Below are 24,763 nucleotides of genomic sequence, written 5' to 3'. Positions count from 1 at the left end.
TATAATCATATTCCATAATTTTGATGGCTTGCTCTGTGGCAGCCTTTTCTATAATTCCTAATTTACTCTTCTTTAAATTTAGATTAATAACTGAAAATGAGCAGATTTCTTTTTATGAGTTATTTGTTATCTTTCAAAAGAAATGTTGATCAATTTGAAATAAATTTTTGAAGAGTTCATATGCTTTGACTACAGAGGTTTATTTGTTTAAATGTTTCTTATTTGCTTAAGCATGTGAATGTACATTTTAGACATTTTTTTCTTGATATTATTCACATATTTATAATAGTAAAAGCATACTCTTGGAATGATAATATTGATAGCTGTTTCCTTTTAGAAAGACTGTTCGCATATACTTTTTAATCACATAAGAGATTTATTTGGGACTTAGTTTGTAAGTATATGTGGATAAATATGTTGCTATTTAACTTCATTGTCACTTTCAGACTGGTTTATACTTAGGTTGCATTTTAAATGCTATCTATTTTTCTTAATGAGAGAATGTATTTTTTCTTTATGTAAATAGAATGGAGTAATTTTTAAACTTAGTAATAGATTTCTTCTCTTTGACATAAATGCTACTTGAAACACTAATCTATAGCATGTTAAAAGAGGCTAATCTAGAGCTATAGCATGTTAAAAGAGGCTGTTACTTTAACCAGGCTGTTCAAAGAATTTTATGTCAAGGTTAAATTTAGGAAAATGACCAGAAAGTACTTGAGAGTACAGAGAGTGCTTATATCAGATTTTGTTAGAAACAGACTATTAGTAGTCTGCTCTGACCTATATGGTAACCATTAGCCATGTGTGGCTATATAAATTTAAAATAACTAAAATTCAGTAAAATTAAAAACCAGTTCTTTAGTCACAGTAGCTACATTCTAAGTACTCAATAAACACATATGGTTATTAGCTATGTTAATGGATAGCACAGAATAGAGCATTTATATCATCACAGAAATATCCGTTGGACAGCACTGTTCTGTGCTATTTAATCATAAATAATTTGTTCTTTTTTCATCTATAATTAGTTTGCGCACTATCTAAACAGCAGAAAAAAGAGTAAGGCCCAACTTTAAGGATATACTTACGCAGCACCTCAGTTAGAGGTGCACTCCCAGTTAGAGAATGGTGCTGATGAGGTTCAATTTTTTTTTTTTAATTTTTTAAATTTTAAATTAATTTTTATTGAAGTATAGTTGCTTTACAATGTTGTGTTAGTTTCTGCTGTACAGCAGAGTGAATCAGCTATACGTATACATGTATCCCCACTTTTTTGGATTTCCTTCCCATTTAGGTCACCACAGAGCATTGAGTAGAGTTCCCTGTGCTGTACGGTAGGTTCTCATTAGTTATCTATTTTGTACATAGTATCAATAGTGTATAAATGTCATTTCCAATCTCCCAATACATCCCGCCCTCCCCTTGCCCCCTTGGTATCCATATGTTTGTTCTCTACGTCTGTGTCTCTTGCAAATAAGATCATCTACCATTTTTCTAGATTCCACATATATACGTTAATATATGACATTTGTTTTTCTCTTTCTGACTTACTTCACTCTGTATGACAGTCTCTAGGTCCATCCACGTCTCTGCAAATGACCCAGTTTTGTTCCTTTTTATGGCTGAGTAATATTCCATTGTATATATGTACCACATGAGATTCGATTTTTATTGTTTGTTGTTGCATTAATGCATCTGTTTCCCAGGTGCAGGCCTATCTATACCTCTGTTAGTAAGTTATGACTAAGAGTGGCACGATCAGATTTGCATTTTGAGAAGATCACATTTCCATGCGATGTAGGCACCAGGTCAGGGAGAGACAAGAGTGTGGATGTAGGACTAGTAGCTAGGAGGCTGGGGTGTTGTCCACCAGATAGACGTTATGGCAGTAGGAAGAGAGGTGGATGAACTTGAGTCGTAATTACGTAGGAGAATCGAAAGGACTCGGTGTTCGACTGGACCAGGGTCCAGGGTGTGTGTATGTGTTTTGGGGAGAGGTGGGGTACAGCAGGAAAGGAGGTGACAAGGGTGTTTCCAGAGTGTCTGGCAAAACAACAAAGTGGATAATGATGCCATTTATTGAGGTATGGGACACTGAAGGAGGAGCAGGTCTAAGGGATAAAATGATGAATTTGATTTTAGAATTCAGTTTAAGGTAGCTGTGAGATATCTGAGGCAAGGTGGCCATTGGGATGTATGGATCTTGGCCTCAGGGGTAATATTTGGACTAGAGGTATATATTTGAGAGTCGTTGGCCACGTGAGGAGGCAAGATCATCCAGGGAAGAAGAGAGAGTCTATCTGGTAGACCATCTTCATCAGAATTGACTGAGGAGCCACTTTGTACAGGTACTCGGGAATTGACAAGCCCCTTGGTAAATCTGTTCCATGCTAATGTTTGAGAAGCACTGATACAGCTTGTGAAAGGATGGACGTCTAAGATTGTGCCATCGGAGAAAAGGGATCTGAGATATTTTCCTTTACAGAATGAAAGAAATAGGAATGGAGACAGAAACCAAGGGATAGGGGAAGGGAGCTGAGGGGACGTGCAGGCCACCCAGCTGTGTCTTACTAAGGGAGAGGTAAGGTCAGCTGTAGTTAAGAACGCAGGGCATGAGATTAGGGTCAAGGAGACTGGAACACATTTAAGAACCTTTGAGGGAGTTATTAGCCGGCGATCAGTGTAAGGATTGCCGGGAACATTGAAGGGGCGCTTTGGAACGTAGTAGCGAACGCTTCTCGTGATTTCGTAGATTTCTTTAACAGTGCTGAGAATTTGGAGTGAGCTTCCAGGTGGAATTAAACTGGCCTGGTGGAAGTTAAAAGGGCCAGGAATACTAGAGTACTATTGATACTGAATTATCATCAAAGTATACTAGTTCACCGTGGGGTTTAGACAGTGAAAACAAGACTGACTGGAGGGATTGGGACGATCAAGGGAGGAGAGATTATCATGATGAGGACATAGAGCTAGGTTAGAGCTAGGTTAGAGCTAGGTTAGAGCTAGGTTGGAGCTAGGTTGGAGCTAGGTTGGAGCTAGGTTGGAGCTAGGTTGGAGCTAGGTTGGAGCTAGGTTAGAGCTAGGTTAGAGCTAGGTTAGAGCTAGGTTGGAGCTAGGTTGGAGCTAGGTTGGAGCTAGGTTGGAGCTAGGTTAGAGCTAGGTTAGAGCTAGGTTAGAGCTAGGTTAGAGCTAGGTTGGAGCTAGGTTGGAGCTAGGTTAGAGCTAGGTTGGAGGGCTGCAAGATCGGAGGAGACTAGGAGGCTGTGGGCCGAGGGGCAGCCTCACCGTGGGAGGTCTCAGAGGTGGCCCTGAGAGATGATGGGGTCTGGTTAGCTGTGTGGGCGGCCGTAGTAGAATGCAGGTCAGGTTCATTATGAGCGTGTATGGTACTTAGGGTGGCAGGGGATGTGATGAGAAGCTCTTGTGAACTGGGTGCTCATATATCAAGAAAGATGGGATTGTTTCTTCTAGGTCTGTACATGGTAGGTGGCAAAGATGGGAAAGAGTGACAAGGTGGCATTAGAAGGTGGTATAAATTTAATTGAGAAAGACAAATGATATGCGAATTCCCAAGCCTTGGAGATTCCAAACACAAAGGCAGCAGTTTGAGTTATTACAGTTCATCCTTACTAGGTACCAGACATTGAGCTCGGCATGTTGCACGTATTAACTCATTTGGTTCTGATCACAACCCACGAAGTAGGGGTGTCATTAATAAACTCGTTCTACAAAGGAGGAAACTGAGGCACTGTGCTTTAGGCATTTGCCCAGGGTTACACCGTTGGTCAGTGACGGAGACAGGATTTGAGCCCAAGTGGTCTGCTGGTAGAGTTGGGGCTCTTAACGAGCTTATTATACTGTCTATCTCATAAACCGAACTTGGATATTTTTAAAAAGTTATTCTTATGGGTGCCAAACTCTTGGATGTTTATTATTGTAAGAAAAAAATTGAAAATTAGAACAACATTAGTTTGTTCTCCTATTTCTTAAAGTCATATACATCCACTCTAAAAAATTTGGAAAATACAACAAGGCACCAAGTATACAAGAAAAATAGTTCGCCGTAACCGTAGTCCTAGATAGGACAGTTCCTTTCAATTGGCCTTGCAAGGCTTGCTGTACATCGTCACAATAAGACCCCTTCCTGCTTCTGCTCAGGGAGAGGGAGCGTAGCCAGACTGCCAGTGGGTTGTCTCACTCCCCTTCACCGCTCAGACCCCAGACACTTGCCAGCTGCCAGGTCACGGGGGCCCTTACTTCTCCTGCCTGCCTACGGCCTGGGTGAGAGGATTCACGGCTCGATCCTGGGGGTCTTCTTGTAGCCCTGAACCCAACCTGTGTGGGCCCTTGTTTGTTCTTACCTAGAAAGCCGTGTGAGCTTTCCATTCTTGTTGCCCAAAGCTTTCCAGAACTGCAGAGGTCTGAGATTTTTATGGTGCTTGGAAGCTGACAGGTTAGTTTGCCAGACTCGCAGACTCTGGTTGTAGACACAGACTCCTGGGTCAGAGGCTTCATTACTCAGCGTGCAGGCACAAGAGCCTCCTGTTCCTGTCAGTTCCCCAGAACCCCGAGCCCCATGGGGGTGATGCGGCCCAGGTGGGAGCTGTCCCCACAGTGGGCTCGTGTCATGGCTGAGGAGCCCTGCATTTAGGGAACCCGCATTATTTGTAATGGGGTGCAAGCAAGCCTGCCTGCCCTGTGCTCTGCGGGGGGACCTTCTGTTTCACATTGTACGGTAAGCAGACCTGCCTCTACTGCAAAGACACCATCTCTGTCTTCCAAGGCTGTTTGCTGTACAGAAGTCTTTGAAAAGACAGTCCAGAATGAGGACTGCCCCTGCCTCTGCTTGTGAGATGCACAGAAGTGGGAGAGACCCACGGAACACTGCCTTCTAACACAGAGAGACAGATTTGATGAAAAACAAATTTAACTGCTAAGAAATACTTCTTACCAAAATATCAGAGGATGTGTGTAAGTCTTATTGGTGATTGGTTCCCCAAATTTATTATCATTATAACACTTAAACTTATTGTTACATTGTAATTGCTTAATATAATAATTATAACATGTATTATTAAAATGCCCTTTTTTTGGACATCAGGTCTCAAACAGTTCCAAGTAGCACTACTGTTTAGCTCGTACATCATAACACTTAAGACACGTGTTACATGTTTTGAGAGCTCTGATGTTCCCATCGGCTGGTCAGAGGCATGCAGGATTCGGGCTCCAGTCAGAGGCAGGAAAAGACAAAGCTGAGGGGGTGTAACACATGCACTCCAGAGCCTACTCTTTTTATCTGTTTTATTTATAGACTTTCCAGATAATATTTAATGTGTGATTAAAAGGTTCTTGCTTAGAAAGAGAGGAAGAGAGAAAAAAATCAGTGCTAAAAGGTAGTGGTCATGTTTTGGTATCCTAATGGTTTGAATGTGTTAAGTGTAGGTTCAGAGAGTTCTTCAGTAAGTAGGAGTATATTTTTTAGTAGTGCATTTTGTGACTGTTCCTGTTTCATCTCACTTGAGTAATAGCTACTGTGAGATCTAATGTGTTAAATAAAATACAGGTCGTCATCACTCTGGTTTACCAGCCTCCCTTGCTATGAGTGTGTAAGGTGCCCTGACTCTTCCATTTGAAGACACATTTTAACCTCTCAGGGGCAGTCCTGGTAAGGCTGGACTAGGAAGAAAAGACCGCTTCAACTCTGAGTCATCATTTAGGGCTGGGAACACTTTGGCCGTGGCTTTAGGACATTTCCTTTCCTATTGAATTTGAGGAACTGGGGTGCTATGGTTTAAGTGCAACCTGTTGCTGTAACTCAGAAATTAGAAAATAATATTTAGGGCAAAATTGAAATAAGTCTATGTTTTAGATTTTTATTTTTATTTAATTATATCTTTAAACTATTTTTAATATGGAAGGAAAGATTATATGACTTATTGAGAAACATGGATATACTTATAATTTTGTTGTGTTAGATGTTGTAAATTAGTGCATTACAGTATAAAATATCAACATGAATCTTTACATTTAGGTACAGGTTCAATCATTTGATGACTTTCTAAGAATATGAGAAAGTTTTGTTTTTTGTTTTTGCCTTGTCCCGTAGGTTTTGAGTTTATAAGTCTGGCCTGTCGTTTGGCCCTGAGGTCAGAATTTGTTTTACATTTAAAACAAAATTGTGCATGATGATTCTTTATTATATTCCAGCCTCGTGGATTTAATGAAATTTCTATCTAATGTGGAGAAAGGGATGATATTTAATTGATATAAATACTGTCCATTTCCACGGTTTCTAAGGCTGGATTACTATGAGGAGTTCTTCGTCTGGACACTAGAGGGCTCTGGAGGCTGTGGGGAGCTAACAGAACCCCCGTGTTCTCTAGTAGATGGTGCTTTGTGCTTTAACCAAGTTGGGTGTTCACGGAACTGTTTGGCAGTATGCCTTAATTAGCCTTATATTCCCTTGATTAGAATCACAGATAAAAATTTGTTAATCTACTTTCTTGGTGGAAAGTGTTAGGAAAGTAATTAATTGTTTAAAAGGGTTCTGCAAAATGTTTTTATGAAGAATTGTTTTGGTACTTTCTTCAAAGCTTAATGGTGTTTTACATAATTTTGAAAAGTCAGCCTAAACGTTACAAACAGTAAACATTTAGTGTTTTTTGTCCTGCTAGTAAATGTAAATTTCCTCCCCTTTCAAAGAATTTGTATGCTTTCATATAGACAGAAACCTAATTGTTCATGTGATGAAATAAAATATTAAAATTATATCTTTATTATATTTTTCAGGGAATCCGAGCCCGAATTTTAGAAACTCTGGTCATGCTTATTCTTCTGGCCTTGCTTATTCTTGGGATAGTGTGGGTAGCCTCGGCACTCATTGACAATGACGCTGCGAGTATGGAATCTTTATATGGTACGGATTGACTTGTTTAAACCAGTTTCTCTAGTGGAGACTACAGTTTGGAATATAATTACACATTCACTTTTTAAAACATTTTAATAGTTCTTTGTATAGTTAATCCTTGTTGTTAATTTACAAAATTAAAAAGTCTTTCGACATGTTTAAGGAAAGAAATGAATGTTTGTGTGTTTCTTGTATGTAGAATGAGCAAGCAGCTTTTCAGATTTTTTTTTCCTTTGGTTAATTGGTTTCTGTTCTTAAAATTCCATGGAGGCTCATTTTCTCCCTCCAAACAGGTTTTGCAAAAGGGTTATTTCCTGTTCTTCTGTTTTAGATCTTTTTATTGTACAATTTAGAAATTATATGGTTTGGTAGACTCAAATAGGCAATTATGATGTTTACTATACATTAATTTATTGTCAGTCTATATATCAATGTATGGTATTTTGGATGCACTAAAAGATATTTACATTTTTTAATAGATCTCTGGGAGTTCTACCTACCTTATTTATATTCCTGTATATCATTGATGGGATGTTTGTTACTTCTCTGTAAGTATTTTTCTGACATAATATTGATAATAAAGTAGAGTTGTTCTGTGTTCTAGAAAATTACAGACAAGTTTCCCGATGAGATTCCTTAACAGCTTGGAGATATTTTTAAAAGTTGGCCCTTAACTTTTTTTGTATATTCAAGATAAATTTTGATAAACTGAAACCTTGAAATTATACTTTTGTTTTTCTCTAAAGAAAGCCTCTTGCACAGAGTTGGAAAGAGAGAGGGAGGGGGAGAGAGTCAGACATGCACGTGCCTCCCCCCCCCCCATCACAACACTGGCTTCTACTTTTGAATGGTAATGGTGGAATTCTGTACGATGAATTGGCAGTCTTTTTTTCACAATTTGTTTTGTTTTACTTAAGGCATCACAACATATCTCAGAGATGTTATAAGCAGATAAAAATAGGTAAAAGGATGTAAGGTTATAGTTGTCACTTTCGGATATTCTTGTCTGATACTCGATTCAGTTAGTACTTGAAATTTAGTCTGTTCTCTGGTTGGTTTTCTTTAATTTCTTTTAAGTGAAAATACTTATTATTATTCAGCTGCTAGAATCTGGCATATCCTACCCCTCCTTTAGTCTTCATGAATCTTTCCTTAAATATAAGAATGCCCGTCGTCTGCGCACGAACCCCTAGAGCTTCTCTAATGGTGACATTGAGGAGCCCTGTGACAAAACACTGCGAGAACCTAGATTGGAAACAAGCATTTTCCTACAACAGCAGTCTTTGAGTTTGCTTTATTTGGGGCTGGCAGTTTCTCTCCTAACTCTGAAGTGAGCTCTCTCTGTTCTGCAGTGTGCACTCCAGTTGGCCTCTCCCGCATGTTCACAGTCATGGGGCAGCTGTTGGTGAAGCCAGCAGTGAGTATGATGTTGTAAACCATTTTGTTTGTTAAATAGACATTTTTACATTTGAACATCTTTTAGGTTCTAAACTAGCATTCAGAAACAGAAGAATATTTTTACGTGTTTATAACCCAAATTGTTATTGTTTTTATTTTAATCTTTTTCATCTTTGGAAACCAAATTTGCTTTTGCTCTTAAAATACTAACTATAGGCACTCAGCTAGAAATTCTTCTAGCAAATTTGAAGACAAAATGTACAGATATTTACAGGTATTTCAGGAGTCCATTATCTTATATCAAATGGTAACTCTTTTGTGTTTCAAAGTTTACTATATATATTCTTTGACTTACAAAGCAGTTATTTTCTGAAAATTTGTCTGCATATGATACCTTGATTAATTGAATTATACTTTTCCCTTTAATCTCAGAAATGCTGTATATTCATTTAAAAATAATTTTCAGTTGGTAGTAGTTTTGATGATTTGTCCCTAAGTTACTTGGGCCTCTAGCTATTTTGTCAAATATTTAATAAAATGACAGTAATTCTTACCTGTATCTAGGGAATTGTCACATTGTTTTCATGGATCCTCATTGCCTACAAGCTCAAGTCTGAGCTATTCACATGATACAAGGCCTTTCACAACTGTCCCCCGCTGAATTTGCCTGTAGCTGCCCCTGCCCCCATTGCTTCCCTGGTGACTCTGTTTCTAGCCAGTCTCACAGCTGACTTGCTGTGCCCAGAGCAGCCTGGATTCTTCCCCTTCCCAGGCACGTCGAAGGTCTTTCTCTCGCTTCTGCCTCTTACCTGCTTCAGCCACCTGACAGCCTCCTGAAGTCCTGGCTCTGAGACCAGCTGTATTTACTACCTGTCTTTGACCCTTGCCTCACTTCTTCTTTAAGCTAAAATAATCAAGCTCCTTCCTCTGCATTTCTCATATTCCCCTTTATATTTCACTAGTAGTATTTATGAAATTATTATGGTTATATGTTTTTCTTCCCTATCAGCATAATTCATCAAGGGAAAAAACTGAGAGAATATCATAGTAGACATTCTTTTAGTAAATGCTTGCTTAATTTTGAAAGTTTTTTAATAAATAATCTTTGTATTTTTAAAAAATAAAAATGGATTTTTAACCTGCTACATAAATGTACACACACTCAAATACAATACATGTTCTATTAAATCTTGAAATTTACTTCCCTCTTAAAGAGGTTTTGTGACATTGCATTCATTTAGTTTCTTCCTAATTCTCTGGATTTTTTGTTGTTGTTGTTGTTGTTGTTTGTTTTTTTGGTCTCTCTCTCCGTTTCCACTTTCTTCCCCCTAAAACAGGCAAATGTTTAAAGTTCTGTCCTTGGTCTAAAGGTGCTCTGCTCTGTTTTCCTGAGCACCTTTGCCACTTCCATATCACTTCTAAATGTCTAATTCTAGTGAGAAAAAGATAGTGAATACAAACTACAGTATATCTTAAGTGCTATAATTGAAGGCCCTACGGAGCTGAAAACTCAACAGATACAAAATCAAACTACTTACTTATCCAACCTCCCCAAGCTTACTTTCTCCCAAACTTGTCTATTATTAGTAACATCTTCAAACTTTTTAATGTTTGCCTCTTTTCTTGTTCCTAACATCCCATAATAATGGTTATTTATTCAGTAATTAAGTATATGCTATATGCTTGCACTAAGTACTTTAGTTACATGCATAATTTCATTTAATCCTGATGACAAACCCATAAGTTAGGTGATGGCGTTCTTATTTTATGGTTGAATTATCTGTGGTTCAGGGAGATCAAGTAGCTTATACAAGATCACAGATCTGAGAGGATGAGGCAGGATTTGAACCCGGAGGCTCTTTTCAGAGCCTGGGCTCTGGACCACTCCTTGTTCTGCCATAAGCTCCAGAGTCATCGAGCAACTTTATTGCTAAGTGTACTTTGTACCTCTCCACCTGTATGTTTTGCTTGTCATTTCCTCTGAGCAAAATGCCTTTCCTCCTTTTGGTAAATGAAGCTATTGGGTAAGATGCTACTACCATCAAAACCATTTGCCAAGACTTCTTTCTTCCCAAATAGCAGCTGGGAATCTTTCTTCCTCTGAGCTTTTGTTAACATTTTATTTTAGCTTCAGTTATGACATTACTTTCAATTCTATAATTTTTTTTTCTTTTTGATTTTTCATATCTCTCCTGGACACTAGAATATAAGCTGTTTGAGGTCAAGGACTAAGTCCGATCCATATTTAGGTCCCCATCAGCCCAGAGTGTCTAAGAGCACAGGCTTTGAAGACAGATAACTTTTCTTTGCCAAACCTTTGTTTCTTGGCATATTACAAGATGCAGCGAGAGCAGTCTGTTTTTCATAGGGTTGCTGTAGAATCAAGGGGATGAAGCACACCAACCCTTACGCAGAGCAGACAATATCCCATATAATTGGTTACTGATTAGTGGGGTTTTTTGGTGGTTGTTTTTACTAGTGTTGTATACTGTGGTAGTGAGTGGTGTGTATGTTAGCGCACTATTTTTCTAGGGCTCTGTCTATAGGAAGGTTTTCATAATACCAGTGTTTAATATTTGTGGAAATTTTTTAGTATATAATGATGATGTAAATGGAAAGTATTGATGGTAGTGATTTAGTTTATGGATTTCTTGTTTTACACATTATGCAGGTTAATGTAGATGAGAAAGCAGTGTTGGACTGGGTGATCTGTTCCTCTGGCTCTATAATATTGGCTTGGGCGTAGAGATACTACTGCATGTAGCTTTCTGGATGTTTAGAATTCATACATTTGTGTGCCATTGAGGGAGTTGCAGAGTTCTTTAATTCTTTAAACTGAAACAAATCAATTTAAATGTATGTAGATTTTGTGATAATCAGCTTTTGATGTGCTTAGTTATATACTAAGAATTTCTACTTAATTTGCAAGTAGAATAGTTTGAGCATTTTTAATTTAGATTCCTAGTAATTTGAATGGTTATCTAAATTATAGGCCAAATAGCCTAAATATTCTCGTAAGCACTACTTACGTAATGTATTATAATAGTTTGATGTTTAAATTTAGATTCTTGAGGACCTGGATGAACAAATTTATATTATTACTCTAGAGGAAGAAGCACTTCAGCGACGACTAAATGGTGGTATGTATTTATTACATATTTAGACCAGAATAAAAGATTATTTAATTCAAAAAAGACAGATAATTGAGGGGAAAAATACAAGCCTCTCAGTACCTTGTGCTGTTGCCTGAGGCCAAGATGTCAGAGAAACACGTGAACTTCCCAGGTGAGAAGAGGTTTACTGAGGAGTCGCAGCACTTTGGTCAGGGTCCCATCTCTCCCTAACCGATATTAGCTGTAACCAGCAGGGTCAGTTCAGTGCTGAGACACTGGCCACTAAGGTATATCCCTCTTCTACCAGATCCTAACATATTGGAAGCATTATGACTTGTAGTTGCTGAGGTTCTGCAGATGTGCATGTTGTCTTAGTGACTGTAGTATCCCTACCTCATGTCTCTCCTGTTGAAATCTCTAATGCATGGTAAAAAGCAGTGTTTCTCTGACACTAAGGGGCCAAATTAGACTCTGTTGTACTTAGGAACTCTGTTGTCATTTGGGGATGCTGTTCATTGTTAGCTGATAACAATGTAAGCATGTCAAAGATGTTAAAATTTAATTTTTCATTACTGATCATTTTTGTCTTCAAATGATGAACCAATGAAGAAAAGAGTAATGACAGTTTAACAGAGAAATGACATAGTAAAATTTTCTTTGTTTTACTCAAATGAATTTCACCCTGCACTCTTTTCTCTTACAAAGTTTTTTCAAAATGTTGAAAACCTAACCACCAAGATCGGATTATTAATAGCTAACCATAATTCAAGAGTAGGTATAAAATGGAAGGTTACTTTAACTGTGAAATACTGAGAAATGGGAAGGAAAATACCTATTTTTTTCAGTTACAAATAGTGAATTTAAATCATCAACCCAAAAGTGTTGATAACATTTAGAGCTTTATTCTTAGATCAAAGAATTTCAGATTGTATCTATTCTAGAGAATTCTTGTCAGTAATAATTATATGCTTTGATACTGATAACTTTTAGACTGGAACTACAGGTATCTTTTATTCTTCTAACTTTATTAAAGCTACTTTAATATATAAGCCTATTTAATTTAAAAATTATAACTTTAATCAATACTGTCAGCTTTATCATATTTCATTAAAGTAGTTAATATTATAATGAATTTATCTTAGTTAGGTAATCATGCTGCTGTGTAATAAAACATGCCTGAATCATAAAGAATACATGTCCAGCTGCCTCCTGCAGTGTGTGGGGCTTATGTGTCAGCCTAGAAATATACTAGTTCTGCCTTACAGCTCAGGAGGCTAAGATCTAGGGAGGATAAAACACACTGCTCTGTGAATTAAAGAATTTGAATTAAGTCTAATCAAAGCAAACTTCCACATATAGCCTTTTCTCACTTTGTCCTTCAGCAGTGGGGAAAAAAAAGTCCCTCCAGAATCTTTCTGGATCCTTGGCTCCTCACATCAAAAGTGGTTCGTTATATCTAAAGAAATTGAAAAGGAGGACTTCCCTGCTGGCACAGTGGTTAAGAATCCGCCTGCCAGTGCAGAGGTACGGGTTCAAGCCCTGGTCCGGGAAGATCCCACATGACGTGGAGCAACTAAGCCCGTGCGCCACAACTACTGAGCCTGAGCTCTAGAGCCTGTGAGCCACAACTACTGAGCCCGTGTGCCACAACTACTGAGCCCATTCGCGTAGAGCCTGTGCTCCGCAACAAGAGAAGCCACTGCAGTGAGACGCCCGAGCACCGCAAAGAAGAGTAGCCCCCGCTCGCTGCAACTAGAGAAAGCCCGGGCACAGCAACGAAGACCCAACACAGCCATAAATAAATAAATAAATAGATAGATAGATAGATAGATAGATAGATAGATAGATAGATAGAAATTGAAAAGGAAATACTTGCCAGAAGTTTAAGGTATTATATGATGAGGCAAAGCCAAAATAAACAAAACTCTCCAGCTAGCACAAAAATGTTATAGTTTGTAGAGGATTAGGATGGTATGATAGCTAATGCTAAAGGTAATTTTATTTTCTGCCATTTTGGGAAGCCATGCACTACTTCTGACTGCTCTGTTGGTAGGTTGTCATTAAAATCTTTCCAGTGAGACTCTTTGTTGGGATAAATGCTGTAGTTTTGCTGTTTGCTGTTGATTAGCACTATGGACTGTTTCAGGTAGAAAATAATAGGCTTGTAACATAAAGCGTTCTATGGCAAAATGGACATTTTGACTAACATAGACTAAGAATTGTGAGCTTCAGTAAAGTGTATTTATCAGTATGTGCAGAGGAAAAAACCAAGATGGGACAAAACTGTATTTTATGATTTGCTATTTTTTAAGAAAAAATAGATCATGGGAGGTTAGTAATGGAAATCACCCCATGGATTTTATTTTATTTTTTAAAAATTTATTTATTTTTGGCCGCATTAGGTCTTCATTGCTGCGCGTGGGCTTTCTCTAGTTGCGGTGAGTGGGGGCTACTCTTCCTTGCAGTGCGTGTGCTTCGTTGCGGTGGCTTCTCTTGTTGCAGAGCACGAGCTTCAGTAGTTGCAGCACACGGGCTTCAGTAGTTGCGGCATGTGGGCTCGAGAGCACAGGCTCAGTAGTTGTGGCGCACGGGCTTAGTTGCTCCGCGGCATGTGGGATCTTCCCGGACCAGGACTCAAACCCGTATCCCCTGCACTGGCAGGCGGATTCTTAACCACTGTGCCACCAGGGAAGCCCCCCAGGGATTTTATTTAATCTAGTACTATGTCAAGTGTATTTTGTTGTAACAGTTATTTTATATTTTAAATTATTTTTAAAAAGTGAAGTTTTAACTTTTTTACTCTGGGCTATTAAAAAGAATTGCAGGATAGAGTAAAAGATTTTTAAAGATACAGATTACAGCAGTGATTCACCCCAGAATTTGTGGTGGTGTTTGCTAAGGGCACATTGAGTGTGCTTTCTTGGTTTGCGTGGGCTGTGACGCGCATCGCATGAATCTTGAATCTTGGGAACATCTGCATGGTTTGCTCTGATCCCAGCTTTACAGTTATCTGGAAAAAACATGATACTTAATATCAAGAGGTGCTTTACTGTGGGACTAACACTATTTTTTTCTGGAAGATAAGATGACTTGTTGTGGTAGTTGTTATATTCCTGGAGTTGGGTTTTCATGCCTGGTGTTTAAGTTATCAGTGTAGCTTTAGGATGGGCTGCCTGCCTGTGACTTCTCCATTGCTTCTCATTGACACTTGATGGTGCTAGAGGTTTTGTTCTTGTTAATATTATTGTTATTTCATAAAATACAGTAATAAAATAAAGCTAACAGGTATACTGTTATAAAGAAGCCATCCTGTTACCAGTCTGCTCCACTCTTTCTCCTCCCTTTTCTGTTTACTGCACATCTTCTTCTAAGCACCAGACATTGTGCAGGTGAATTTAGAACCTGAGTCTCAAGATCATGGACTAGTTAACTGAAGAACAGGAAAAGAAACGGTGAGACTCTGTGAAGGTTGTGTCCAGCGCTGAAAGACTTGGAAAGGAATGGAGGGGACTTGTATGTGATCCTGGAGCAGGAGGGAGCCCGAGCGCCACGCCATCTGGCTAAGCCCCCTTCCCTCACGTCCACCTACCCTGGCAAGAGTAAAGTGATGTCCCCAGAGCTCGTGCGGCTCTGACAAGACTCCTGCGCCTTCCCGCCCTCGGCACTTGGGACCCGCGGGGATAATGGGTGCGTTTTGCTCTTTGCCCCTTTCTGATGGCTGGCATGAGGAGCCTGGGATTTCCAGTTCTTTGCATCTCAGACTCTGTGTTCCCCATGTCTCTTTTTGTCCCATTTCTGCCCCAATTTCCCACTGTCCCCTAGCTCGTGAAACTTTCTGCTTTAGCGCGTGGAGCTGAGCGCTGACTCAGAACCCTGAGAACCTCAGAACCCCTCCTCAGAACCCTGGATGCTCAGCCTTCGCCCTCTTGCGTGAAGCACCGTGGTTCCTCGGGAGCCCCCTCGGTGGGCGCTCTGTTTCCCCACAGCCGCATTTGCTCCTCCTAGAGTTTGGCTGGGCTCCTCTTGCTCTCTTTCAGACACTTTGAATCTCACTTCTTTAGACCTGGACCTGATTGATGCCTTCTCCCCTTTTCAGGCACCCCTCCCATCCCAGGCTGTTCCTGCGCTCTCCTGGAGGATGTTGTTTTATCTCCACATTCATGATCATTCTCTCTACAACACCTATTATAATTCTTGGTGGTTTCAGTGTCCCAGTACTCTGGGAGCTCCTTGACCTCTCTCTTCCAATGATCTCCCTCAGCTGCTTATTGCCTGGGATTATAACGCAGGCCTTGTCATGAGCGGGAGCTCAGGTTCTTGCATAATCTCAAAATCAGTCCTCCTCCTCTCCAGCTCTGATATTTCCAGCTCACTTCCCACAGTTCTTCAGTATTGAGACTTAACGTGTCATTTATTTATCCTAATAACTTTTCATTACCACCCCCACCCTTTTCCATCGTACCCTTGCTTTGTCACAGTTTAAATTCCTGGGCCGTCGTTATAACCGGTCCCTTGTTATAACCGGTCCCTCACGTGCACCCTCAGTCCCCTTTCCTTCTCACTTTGTTGTACTCATGCCTGGCAAGACTCCAGCCTTGCTTCCAGCCAGCTCTGGATGTCCTCTGCACTCACGTCTGTTCACCTCTGACCGTGACTGCCTGGCCTTTCTTTATGTGCATGACCGTAGGTTCTCCTCGATGACTAGTTATATCTTCTCTTTTCTCAGACCTTCTTCACTGTCACTCTCAGATGATAACTTTGCTTCCTATTTTCTTGAGGAAATAGAAGCAATTATGACAAAACTTGCACGAGCGTTTCCCTTTGTGTGGATTCACCTACCTGCAGCTGCCCCTGCTTGTGCTGCCTCTTCTCCTTACACTGTGGCTGGATTGGCCCTGCTTCTGGCTACGGTTGGCCCTCCCCTCTTGCACTGGATTCTGTCCCTTCTCACTGATTCTAGGACAGAACTCTAGCCGTTCTACATTTCTCTTACAAAACCAGTTTTTCACCAACTGGATCATTTCCATCAGCATAGAGAATTACTGTGATTTTTCTCAACAGAATGAAAGACCAAGTGAAAGAGAGGAAGGAAAGGAAGGAAGTGTCGATGAAAAACTGATCAGTTGATCTAAGAAAGAAATGGAAAATTTTATTCAAACCAAATTGAGGATTATAACTTGGGAACAGTCTCTCAGAAAACTCCAAGAACCGTTCCTCCTCTTAGAGGTCAAAGCACAGTTGTGTAAGTTTTTGAGACAGGGGGCTGTACATTAAATGACGTGTTATGAACAATTTATACAGTCAAGACCTACACATACAAAGTGAGTAGTGGGTAGTGGGTCATCGCGGTCCTTTACAGGGTTAAGAAGGAAGGTTATCTCCTAAGGAGTCGTCTTGTTGGTGCCAGGAGAACGTTGCTCTTTATGGTTGAGCAGGTATTTCTGCGGATGGGGCCGTGTGGTCAATGCATAGTGCAGATACATGGTGCACAGTGTGGGGAGAGAGGCGGCCAAAGGGCAGAGAAAACTTTTTATGTTAACATTTTCCTTGACTTGCCTTAGAATACAAATTTTTATTTCCTCAGAAGGAAGGAAAGCAAATCAATCTATCTTGACCTCCTACCCACTCCAGCTCACCACCTCATTGCTTTCCCACTTTTATAGCGGAACTCCCAAGGGTTGTATTCTTGTTGGCTTCATTTCTGTGCTTTGAACGTTTGGCTTTGAACTCACTTCTGCCTCCACGACTCTCCCGAAGTGCTGGTGCCAGGTTGGCCACGAGTTCAGAGTCCTCATCTTACACTCCCCTCTCCTTGAAATAGTTTTATTCCGCTTGCTTTTCAGTTTGCTACTCTTTCCTTGTCCTTCCACTTAATGGGCTGCTGCTTCTCAACCTACTTTGTTGAGTTTTCTCTGTGTCCATTCCTTCTTCACACGGGTCTGCCTCATGCCTCGGTCCTTAAACCTCTCTTTTCTGTTTGCCTGCCCTCCTCTGGTTGTGTCCTTTGGCCGCATGGCTTTATACCACCTGTGTGCTGCTGACCTCCAACTGTGTAGATCCAGCCTCCTAGTAGACACTCCACTGGGCTAATTGGCATCTTGAACATATCTAGTCCAGGATCAACTAATTCCGCCTCTGTTAGAGTGGACCCATCCCTGTAGGTGGCAAATCCATTCCTCCAGGTGCTCAGGCTAATTCCTTGGCGTCTCTTTCTCTTAATTCCCATGTGGATTCCTTCGCAAAGCTGTCAGCTCTCGCTTCAAAGCCTCTCCAGCATCTGACCACGCCTCACCACTTGCGCTGTCACCACTCTGGTCTGAGTGGCCGGTCACCTCTTGGTTAGCTTCTGTAGTTTCCTAGTGGGCTGCCTGCATCCATCTTTGGCCTTGTGAGTCAAGGAGAGCGCTTGAAAATGTAAGTCAGATCTCACTTGTTGGCTCCCCGTCTGTAGCTTCTGCATCCTCTGGCTTCCTCTCCTGCAGTCTCCGTGCTGTTCGTTTCTCATGCGGCCTGCCCCACCTCTGCCTCCTGCCTTTCAGGTCTTTACCTAATGGTCCCCTTCTCGGTGGGCTTTCCCATGCTGTGAGCCTTGTGGCTGTGATTTCGTAGTGCCAGGCCCACCTCCACCCTGGCACTTCTTTCCCCCTTCCTGCTTTATTGTTTCCATGGCACTTTCCAATCACTGACATGCTGCGCACTTTTCATATATTGCCCATCTCTCCACCTGGAACAGGAACTCCACAGGGCAGGGATTTTTGCTTGTTTTCTTCCTGATCCTCTGATACTGCCAGACATGTGGTGGGTTGGTAGTAAATATTTGTTGCGTGTGTAAATGGATAGATGAAAAACACGCATGGTGGATGGTTGTCATTTTACCATAGATGTGAAGAAGGAAGAAGTAAAATTTGGTGATAGCATAAAAGACAATCACATGGAAGAGTATTTAGGAAAGCCCATACTAGAGACCTCTGGAGACAAACCAAGATTGAGGGGCTGGAGGTGTTAGTGAAGAAGCAGAAATAAGGTGATTTTCCCCTATTGTTAAGCCATGAAATAGGAGCAGTCACAATCCGTTTCTACTCCAGGACCCCTGAAGAGTAGCCCAGCAGAAAGTCTCATTACGTTAATCGTGGTAGAAAATCTTTCGTAATTCCTTCCCAGGATTAAGTTATATATTTATCATTAGCCTGTTTAAGTGTTTAAGTTATGCAACAGCATTAATTGAAAGAATTAGCTTTTGTGTGTATAGCCTATGGGTGTACTGGGTACCTTTAGAAGCACCATAATGAATAGGAATTATTTTTTGTTGTTTAAGTTCAAAACCTTCACAGTTCTTTTAATGTAATTTATTTAAAAATATTATAGCCTTTGAACTTAGTGATTCAATTCAGTTTTGTTAGGTACTATTTTCATCTTCATGATAAAAAGTTAGTATATCACTTTTGGTGGCAGTTACTTTCCTGCTTCATTCTAATCTTTTTTTTAAAGCTTTTTCCATTGAAGTTGATGTTGATTCTTTATTTTTAAGAGCACAGAAGATGTACTTGTTTCATTTTTGCTGAGTGTCATGTTGCAGTACCTTTGTATTCTGAAAGGTAAAGGATTGAAAAAAACGACATACCTGAATTTTTTGTGGAACTAAGTGACCTGTCAGAAGCATTTTGTCACCATCAGTCCTTGAATCTTGCTGTTTATAACAAAGCTGAGTTTGCCAGGCAGTCTATGCTTGCTTTAGAGTTCTAGCATCCTGTCAGAAGCTTTCCCATTGTCATTGGCAAGACAGTTAGCTATAAGATGTCTTTCACATAACACCTGTAATGGTATAAGGAAGCTTATGTTGGGTTTTATCTCATGTCCGCTATGTTACTTTCATCTTGACTTTCCTTAGGCATTCTTCTGTAGTCTAGCAATGGTTATTCTGTTGGTTATACCACTGAAGTGAGACTGTCTCAGATTTAGCAGACTCTGGCCCACTTCGAGAAATGTTTGGGCTTAGTGACAGGCTGAAGGTGATCAAATATCAGCTTTCATCACAAACATACATAGCAAAGATTGTTGACGCTGAATGACCCTTTTTTGGGCAATACTGTGATAGAAGAAAATATTTAGTAATATCTTGACTTTATGAACTAACAGAAAAGAGTATTAATTCTACTGGTAATACTAATTAAACGGTTTCTAATAAGGTATCAAAATTTGGGTCCAAGGTTCTGAAACTGTGAGAGACACCTTGTTAAAATTTATTCAGTTTCTTGGGCCATATAATCACTTTTCATGACAATAAAATATGACCCAGATAATGAGATGATGAAGGGATGAAATGAATTGACTGAAGAGATACAGTATTAGTAGATGAGGAATCCTTTGGAATAACAAACTATAGAATAATTTAAGAGTTAAGTACCATATATTCTCTGAAATTTAGAGAAAGAGATTACTCTGTATAGATGATCCAAATTTGTTAGCAGAAGATGAATTAATGCATACGAGCTGCTTGTTCAACCACACTTACGTGGAGGATGGTGTTCCCGAGAGTAGCACATATAAAATAATCTTAGCATCTTATCTAGCTTAAGATCTACCAATAACTTATAGCTAAAGTAGAAGAAAAAAGGCCAAACCATTACTTTAATTGTACATAGCTTCATATAATGTTCCTAAAGCTGATTGTTTAATACTCTCCATCTTGCTTGTGGTCATTTATAATCAAAGTATTTTGCATTTTCAAAATCGTGTTGAATATCAAAAGTCTCATATTACTTGGTTCTATAATTAGCCATATTTTTGTGGATATGTCAGAAGTAAATAGAAACTATTATTTTTAACAAATGTTAGCACTGCAAATGGAATAGAAATAGAGTTTTTGAGTATGCGGATTATCTATCTCCTCTGTAGATAGTAATAGTATTTGTTCATGCCCAGATAGATGCTTTAGAGATTTCATGGCCAGGCTTCAGTTTTCAAAATCTTTCTGGGGTCTGTCTAATCATCAGTGGCTTTATGGTGTACAGTAATTGGTGTTTGCTTAGGGGATGGAGACTGTTCATTCTATGAATTATTAGGAGTCTTGGGCTTTAACAACTAACTTGTTTGTCTAAGTGACTAGAAATAATGAAAAGTACTTGAGTGACCTCACATTCTTGGTGATAGAAATAACTTTGGTCAATTTAAAGTACTAAGTATAATGAAAATTTTAAAGAGTTACTTAGATAACAGATTTTCTAATCAGCTTTCTTTTGGCTATATGCTAAATTTAAAAGTTAGATGAAAAAATAATGTTTATACTAGAGGTATCTATTTCCAAGTAGTATTCATTATGGGACTAAGTTTAGGACACTGAATTGTTTATGGTACTGAATTGTTTAGGGAGATTGTTTTATTGCTTCATATTCTTTGAATTGTTTACATACCCAGTTGGAGATTTATGTTTGTTTTTAAAAATATAACATTATGCATTTTACATTAAATAATTAGTGTCTGTCCTTTAACATATGAATGCATGTCAGTTAAGGCTCTCTTACATATTAAGAAAAGGTGTGGGCTTCCCTGGTGGCGCAGTGGTTAAGAATCCACCTGCCAATGCAGGGGACATGGTTTCGAGCCCTGGTCCGGGAAGATCCCACATGCTGTGGAGCAACTAAGCCCGTGCGCCACAACTACTGAGCCTGCGCTCTAGAGCCCGTGCTCTGCAACAAGAGAAGCCACCGCAGTGAGAAGCCTGCGCACTGCAACGAAGAGTAGCCCCTGCTCACCGCAACTAGAGAAAGCCCACGCGCAGCAATGAAAGACCCCACGCAGCCAAATATGAATAAATAAATAAGTACCTAAAAAAAAAAAAAGAAAAGGTGTAAGGGACAGCTTAATTATTGAAGAAGTGCTGGACTTTGGGAAATTATGTTATCTTGCAAGCAAAATATTTTCAATACCACACTAGTTTTTCAGTTTAAGAATAAAGCTGGGAAAAGTTGCCTTCAGCTATTAGTTTTCCTGAATCCAAAGAGATGGGTGGGGCAGGATCAAAAATACTCATTTGATCAAAGTTATTGGCTCTGAAGGTATTCTTACCTGTGTAAGAAAGATGAAAGGTGTTGTTTTTATTGCATGCTAGTAACAGTGTAATTTTGAACTAATTGGTGGTGAACTGCCAGTCACCTAGGGAGAATGCAAATAGATACTCTTACAATTTCCTTTGAGGTAGTGAAGTCTTACGTTGAGGCTGGAAGGAAAACAGAATAATACCGTTAAATTGACCTTAAATGAGCTGCTTTGTGGTTTTCTTGGCGAATCCCTTTTTATTTTTCATGACTAGTCCAAACAGGTTTTGTCTACCAATTTGACTTATTGACTAGACAATGCTGACATTGAATATTTTAGATTCATTTTGAAGTAAAGTAATGATAATACAGTTCTTTAGGATATTTTGATCGCTTTGTTGCTGCAGCTCAAATTTGTGTAACATTCCAGAATTGTTTGCAGTGTATCATGATTCCTTACAAGAGCCATCATTTCCTTCCAGTCATTTATGATAGGATATTCCGCCCAAACAAGCTTACTTTTCTCACTTAGGTAGTGAGATATATAGTAAAGGATGGTGGTGTCTTTGAAAACTGTGTTATTCCAGATGAATCTAGTCATTTAAAAAAGGCGTAATTTCTTTGAGGACAATAAGAATGTATTCTTGATTTTAGTATGCAACTCAGTCAGTGTTTATTAACTACGTATTGTGTGCCTAGCATTGTGTCACCAAAAAATAAACACACAGTGTTATAGAAATATCACTTTAGTTATTTTCCTTTGAAAACATTGATTAGTCTAGACATCTGTATTGAGCTTTGTAGACATCACACCCGCAAAGTAGGCATTTATGTCTTTTCACTTAATTTTACATTGGCAGCAGGAATACTGTCTACTCTGATTCCCTTTCAAAATTCTGAATATTCATCAGATTATTTTTTCTAGCAGTGAACTGGTTACTGGAATAATGCTTTTCTTCACAAGTATAGGGAATGAAATGTAGTTTGGAATTGTATTTGTAATTTATCAGATATAGAAGTTAAATGAGCATTAACTACAGATACATACCATATAATTTGTAAAGAAATGGGATAAAAAGTAAAATATACTTATCTCTAAGACTATTATATTCAAAGATACTTGAAAATCTTATAATGCTATGCCATCTTACTGTAAATCTCTTTGTTATACAGAAATATCCATTAATTCTGTAACTTAAATGTTTCTCTTTTTGTTTTGGCTGCTAAATTTGTAGTCAAAGTTTAGTAGTTTTGGGTCACACTACCTGAATACATCTATACTATCTTTACCCCTGTTCTCTTATAAACTATATACTGGGAAGTAAAATGATGAAACTCATGAGCTCTGGAAATAGTGTATAACATTTCAGTGGTTTCAAGACCTCAGGTTCTCCAAAAGAGAGAGAGTATTGGATTTCTCTCTCTTTAGTGACGGACGGAAGTGAGAAAGGAAATGCAGTGGGGAATACTTACCTTTCTTAGAAACCTGGGGTAAGACTGAAGTTTTGTGATTCCACAAGAGGGCTTAGTGCATTTGTACCCTGCTGCCTTGGGTTGTTGGCCTGAATCCTCCCTTCAGTCTTTCTCCCTTTGAGAAAGGAGCGCTATTTGTATCTTGAGAGATGCCAGAGCACTGAGTCGTCTTTCTCCTGAGTCAATATTTCTGGTCAGTTCATCTGTACTCCCCAAGAACAAAAATTACCGGGCCCTCCAGATGTTTTGTCACTGTTTGAGCGACTGTCTGCCCTGAGTAGGTGTGAAGGGAAGAATAGCGGCAGATACAGAAAAGTTACCATTCGCTTAGGACTGAGTGACGAAGGCCGAGATGAATAGCGAGAAAATGCGATTCCAACTGAAGTTAACTAATGGGAGAGACAAATAAGAATTTGTAATTAGCCCCCAAAAGTAAATACCAATTTTCAAAGAGATGTGATTAGAGTAGAAAAAGGATTGCCTAGAATGTGGGAAAAACATTAAAAATTCAGTAGACAAAAGATGTGACAGTCCTTGTGGTAGACAGAATAGTGTCGTGCGAAGGTACCCAAGTCCTAACCCCAAGAGCCTGTAAACGTGACCCCTTACATGGCAAAAGGGACTTTGCAGTGTGATTAAGTGAGGGGGGTCTCGAGATTATCCTAGGTGATCTGATAGGCCCTGTGTCATCACAACATTGTTTTTTTAAAATAAATAAATTTATGTATGTATGTATGTATGGCTGTGTTGGGTCTTCATTGCCATGTGTGGGCTTTCTCTAGTTGCGGCGAGCGGGGGCTACTCTTTGTTGCGGTGCACGGGCTTCTCATTGTGGTGGCTTCTCGTTGCGGAGCACGGGCTCCAGGCGCGTGGGCTTCAGTAGTTGTGGCGCGCAGGCTCAGTAGTTGTGGCTCGCGGGCTCAGTAGTTGTGGCTCGCGGGCTCTAGAGCGCAGGCTCAATAGTTGTGGCACATGGGCTTAGTTGCTCCGCGGGATCTTCCTGCATCAGGGCTTGAACCCGTGTCCCCTTCATTGGCAGGCGGATTCTTAACCACTGCGCCACCAGGGAAGTCCCACAGCATTGTTATAAGTGAAAGATGAGGCAGGAGGGTCAGAGAAGGAAATGTGGCAGTGGAAGCAGAGGGTGGAGTGATCTGAAAAAGGGACTTTAAGCTGAGGAGTGCTGGCAGCCTCCAGAAGCTGGAAAAGACAAACAGATTCTCCCCTAGAGTCCCCAGAAGGAACACAGTCCTGCTGACACCTTGATTTTAGACTTCTGACCTCCAGAACTGTAAGATAATACATTTGTATTGCTTTAAGCCACTAAGTTTGTGGTAATTTGTTACAGTAGCAATAGAAAAATAATACAGTCCTTCTGCAGATTGAATTAATCATCTGGTAGAATCAAGTGGAATAACTATTTCGTGTCACAGAACAAAAGAACAAAGAGAAGGAAATCACTAATGAAATAATAGACATGGACTACAGAGCATATTAATATACCTAGTCTGAGTAATAGACTTCAGGAGAAGAAAAAAGAACAAGTAGGAAAAAGTAAATAAATAATAGAAGAACTGGTCAGTGAGCTGAGGAAAGGCTTGAGTGTACATTAAAAAAGTCACAGAGTCCTAGGCAAGATTATTAAGCAGGAAATAAACAGATCCAGAGTTATACGATTCACGAATTCCAAGAATAATGATGATAATAATAAAAAAGATTTACAAGCTTTTACATAGAAAAATTACTTACATAGGAGAGAGAGACCAACATCAAACTTCCCTTTTATAACCTGTTAAGGATTATTAAATAATCTGTAGTCTTAGGGGGGCAGGGAA

The 24,763-nt window shown here is 39.6% G+C and overlaps 1 protein-coding gene across 2 annotated transcripts in view; it reads left to right on the top strand.

Annotated features, from left to right (window-relative positions):
• The window catches only part of LMBR1 (limb development membrane protein 1), a 143,300-nt gene that overhangs the window by 73,272 nt on the left and 45,265 nt on the right, over nucleotides 1-24,763 (top strand). Inside the window, exons 6-9 of one of the 2 annotated variants that reach the window (XM_068549764.1) lie at nucleotides 6,793-6,919; nucleotides 7,390-7,458; nucleotides 8,263-8,327; nucleotides 11,373-11,448. In XM_068549764.1, coding sequence (XP_068405865.1) covers nucleotides 6,793-6,919; nucleotides 7,390-7,458; nucleotides 8,263-8,327; nucleotides 11,373-11,448 — 337 coding nt within the window. The remainder of the gene's footprint in view (nucleotides 1-6,792; nucleotides 6,920-7,389; nucleotides 7,459-8,262; nucleotides 8,328-11,372; nucleotides 11,449-24,763) is intronic. The other variant, XM_068549765.1, reaches the window with a different exon arrangement.

Source organism: Eschrichtius robustus, chromosome 8 (genome assembly GCF_028021215.1).
Source record: "Eschrichtius robustus isolate mEscRob2 chromosome 8, mEscRob2.pri, whole genome shotgun sequence".
Lineage (NCBI taxonomy): Eukaryota > Metazoa > Chordata > Mammalia > Artiodactyla > Eschrichtiidae > Eschrichtius > Eschrichtius robustus.
This window is presented reverse-complemented; position numbering and strand designations above follow the sequence as displayed.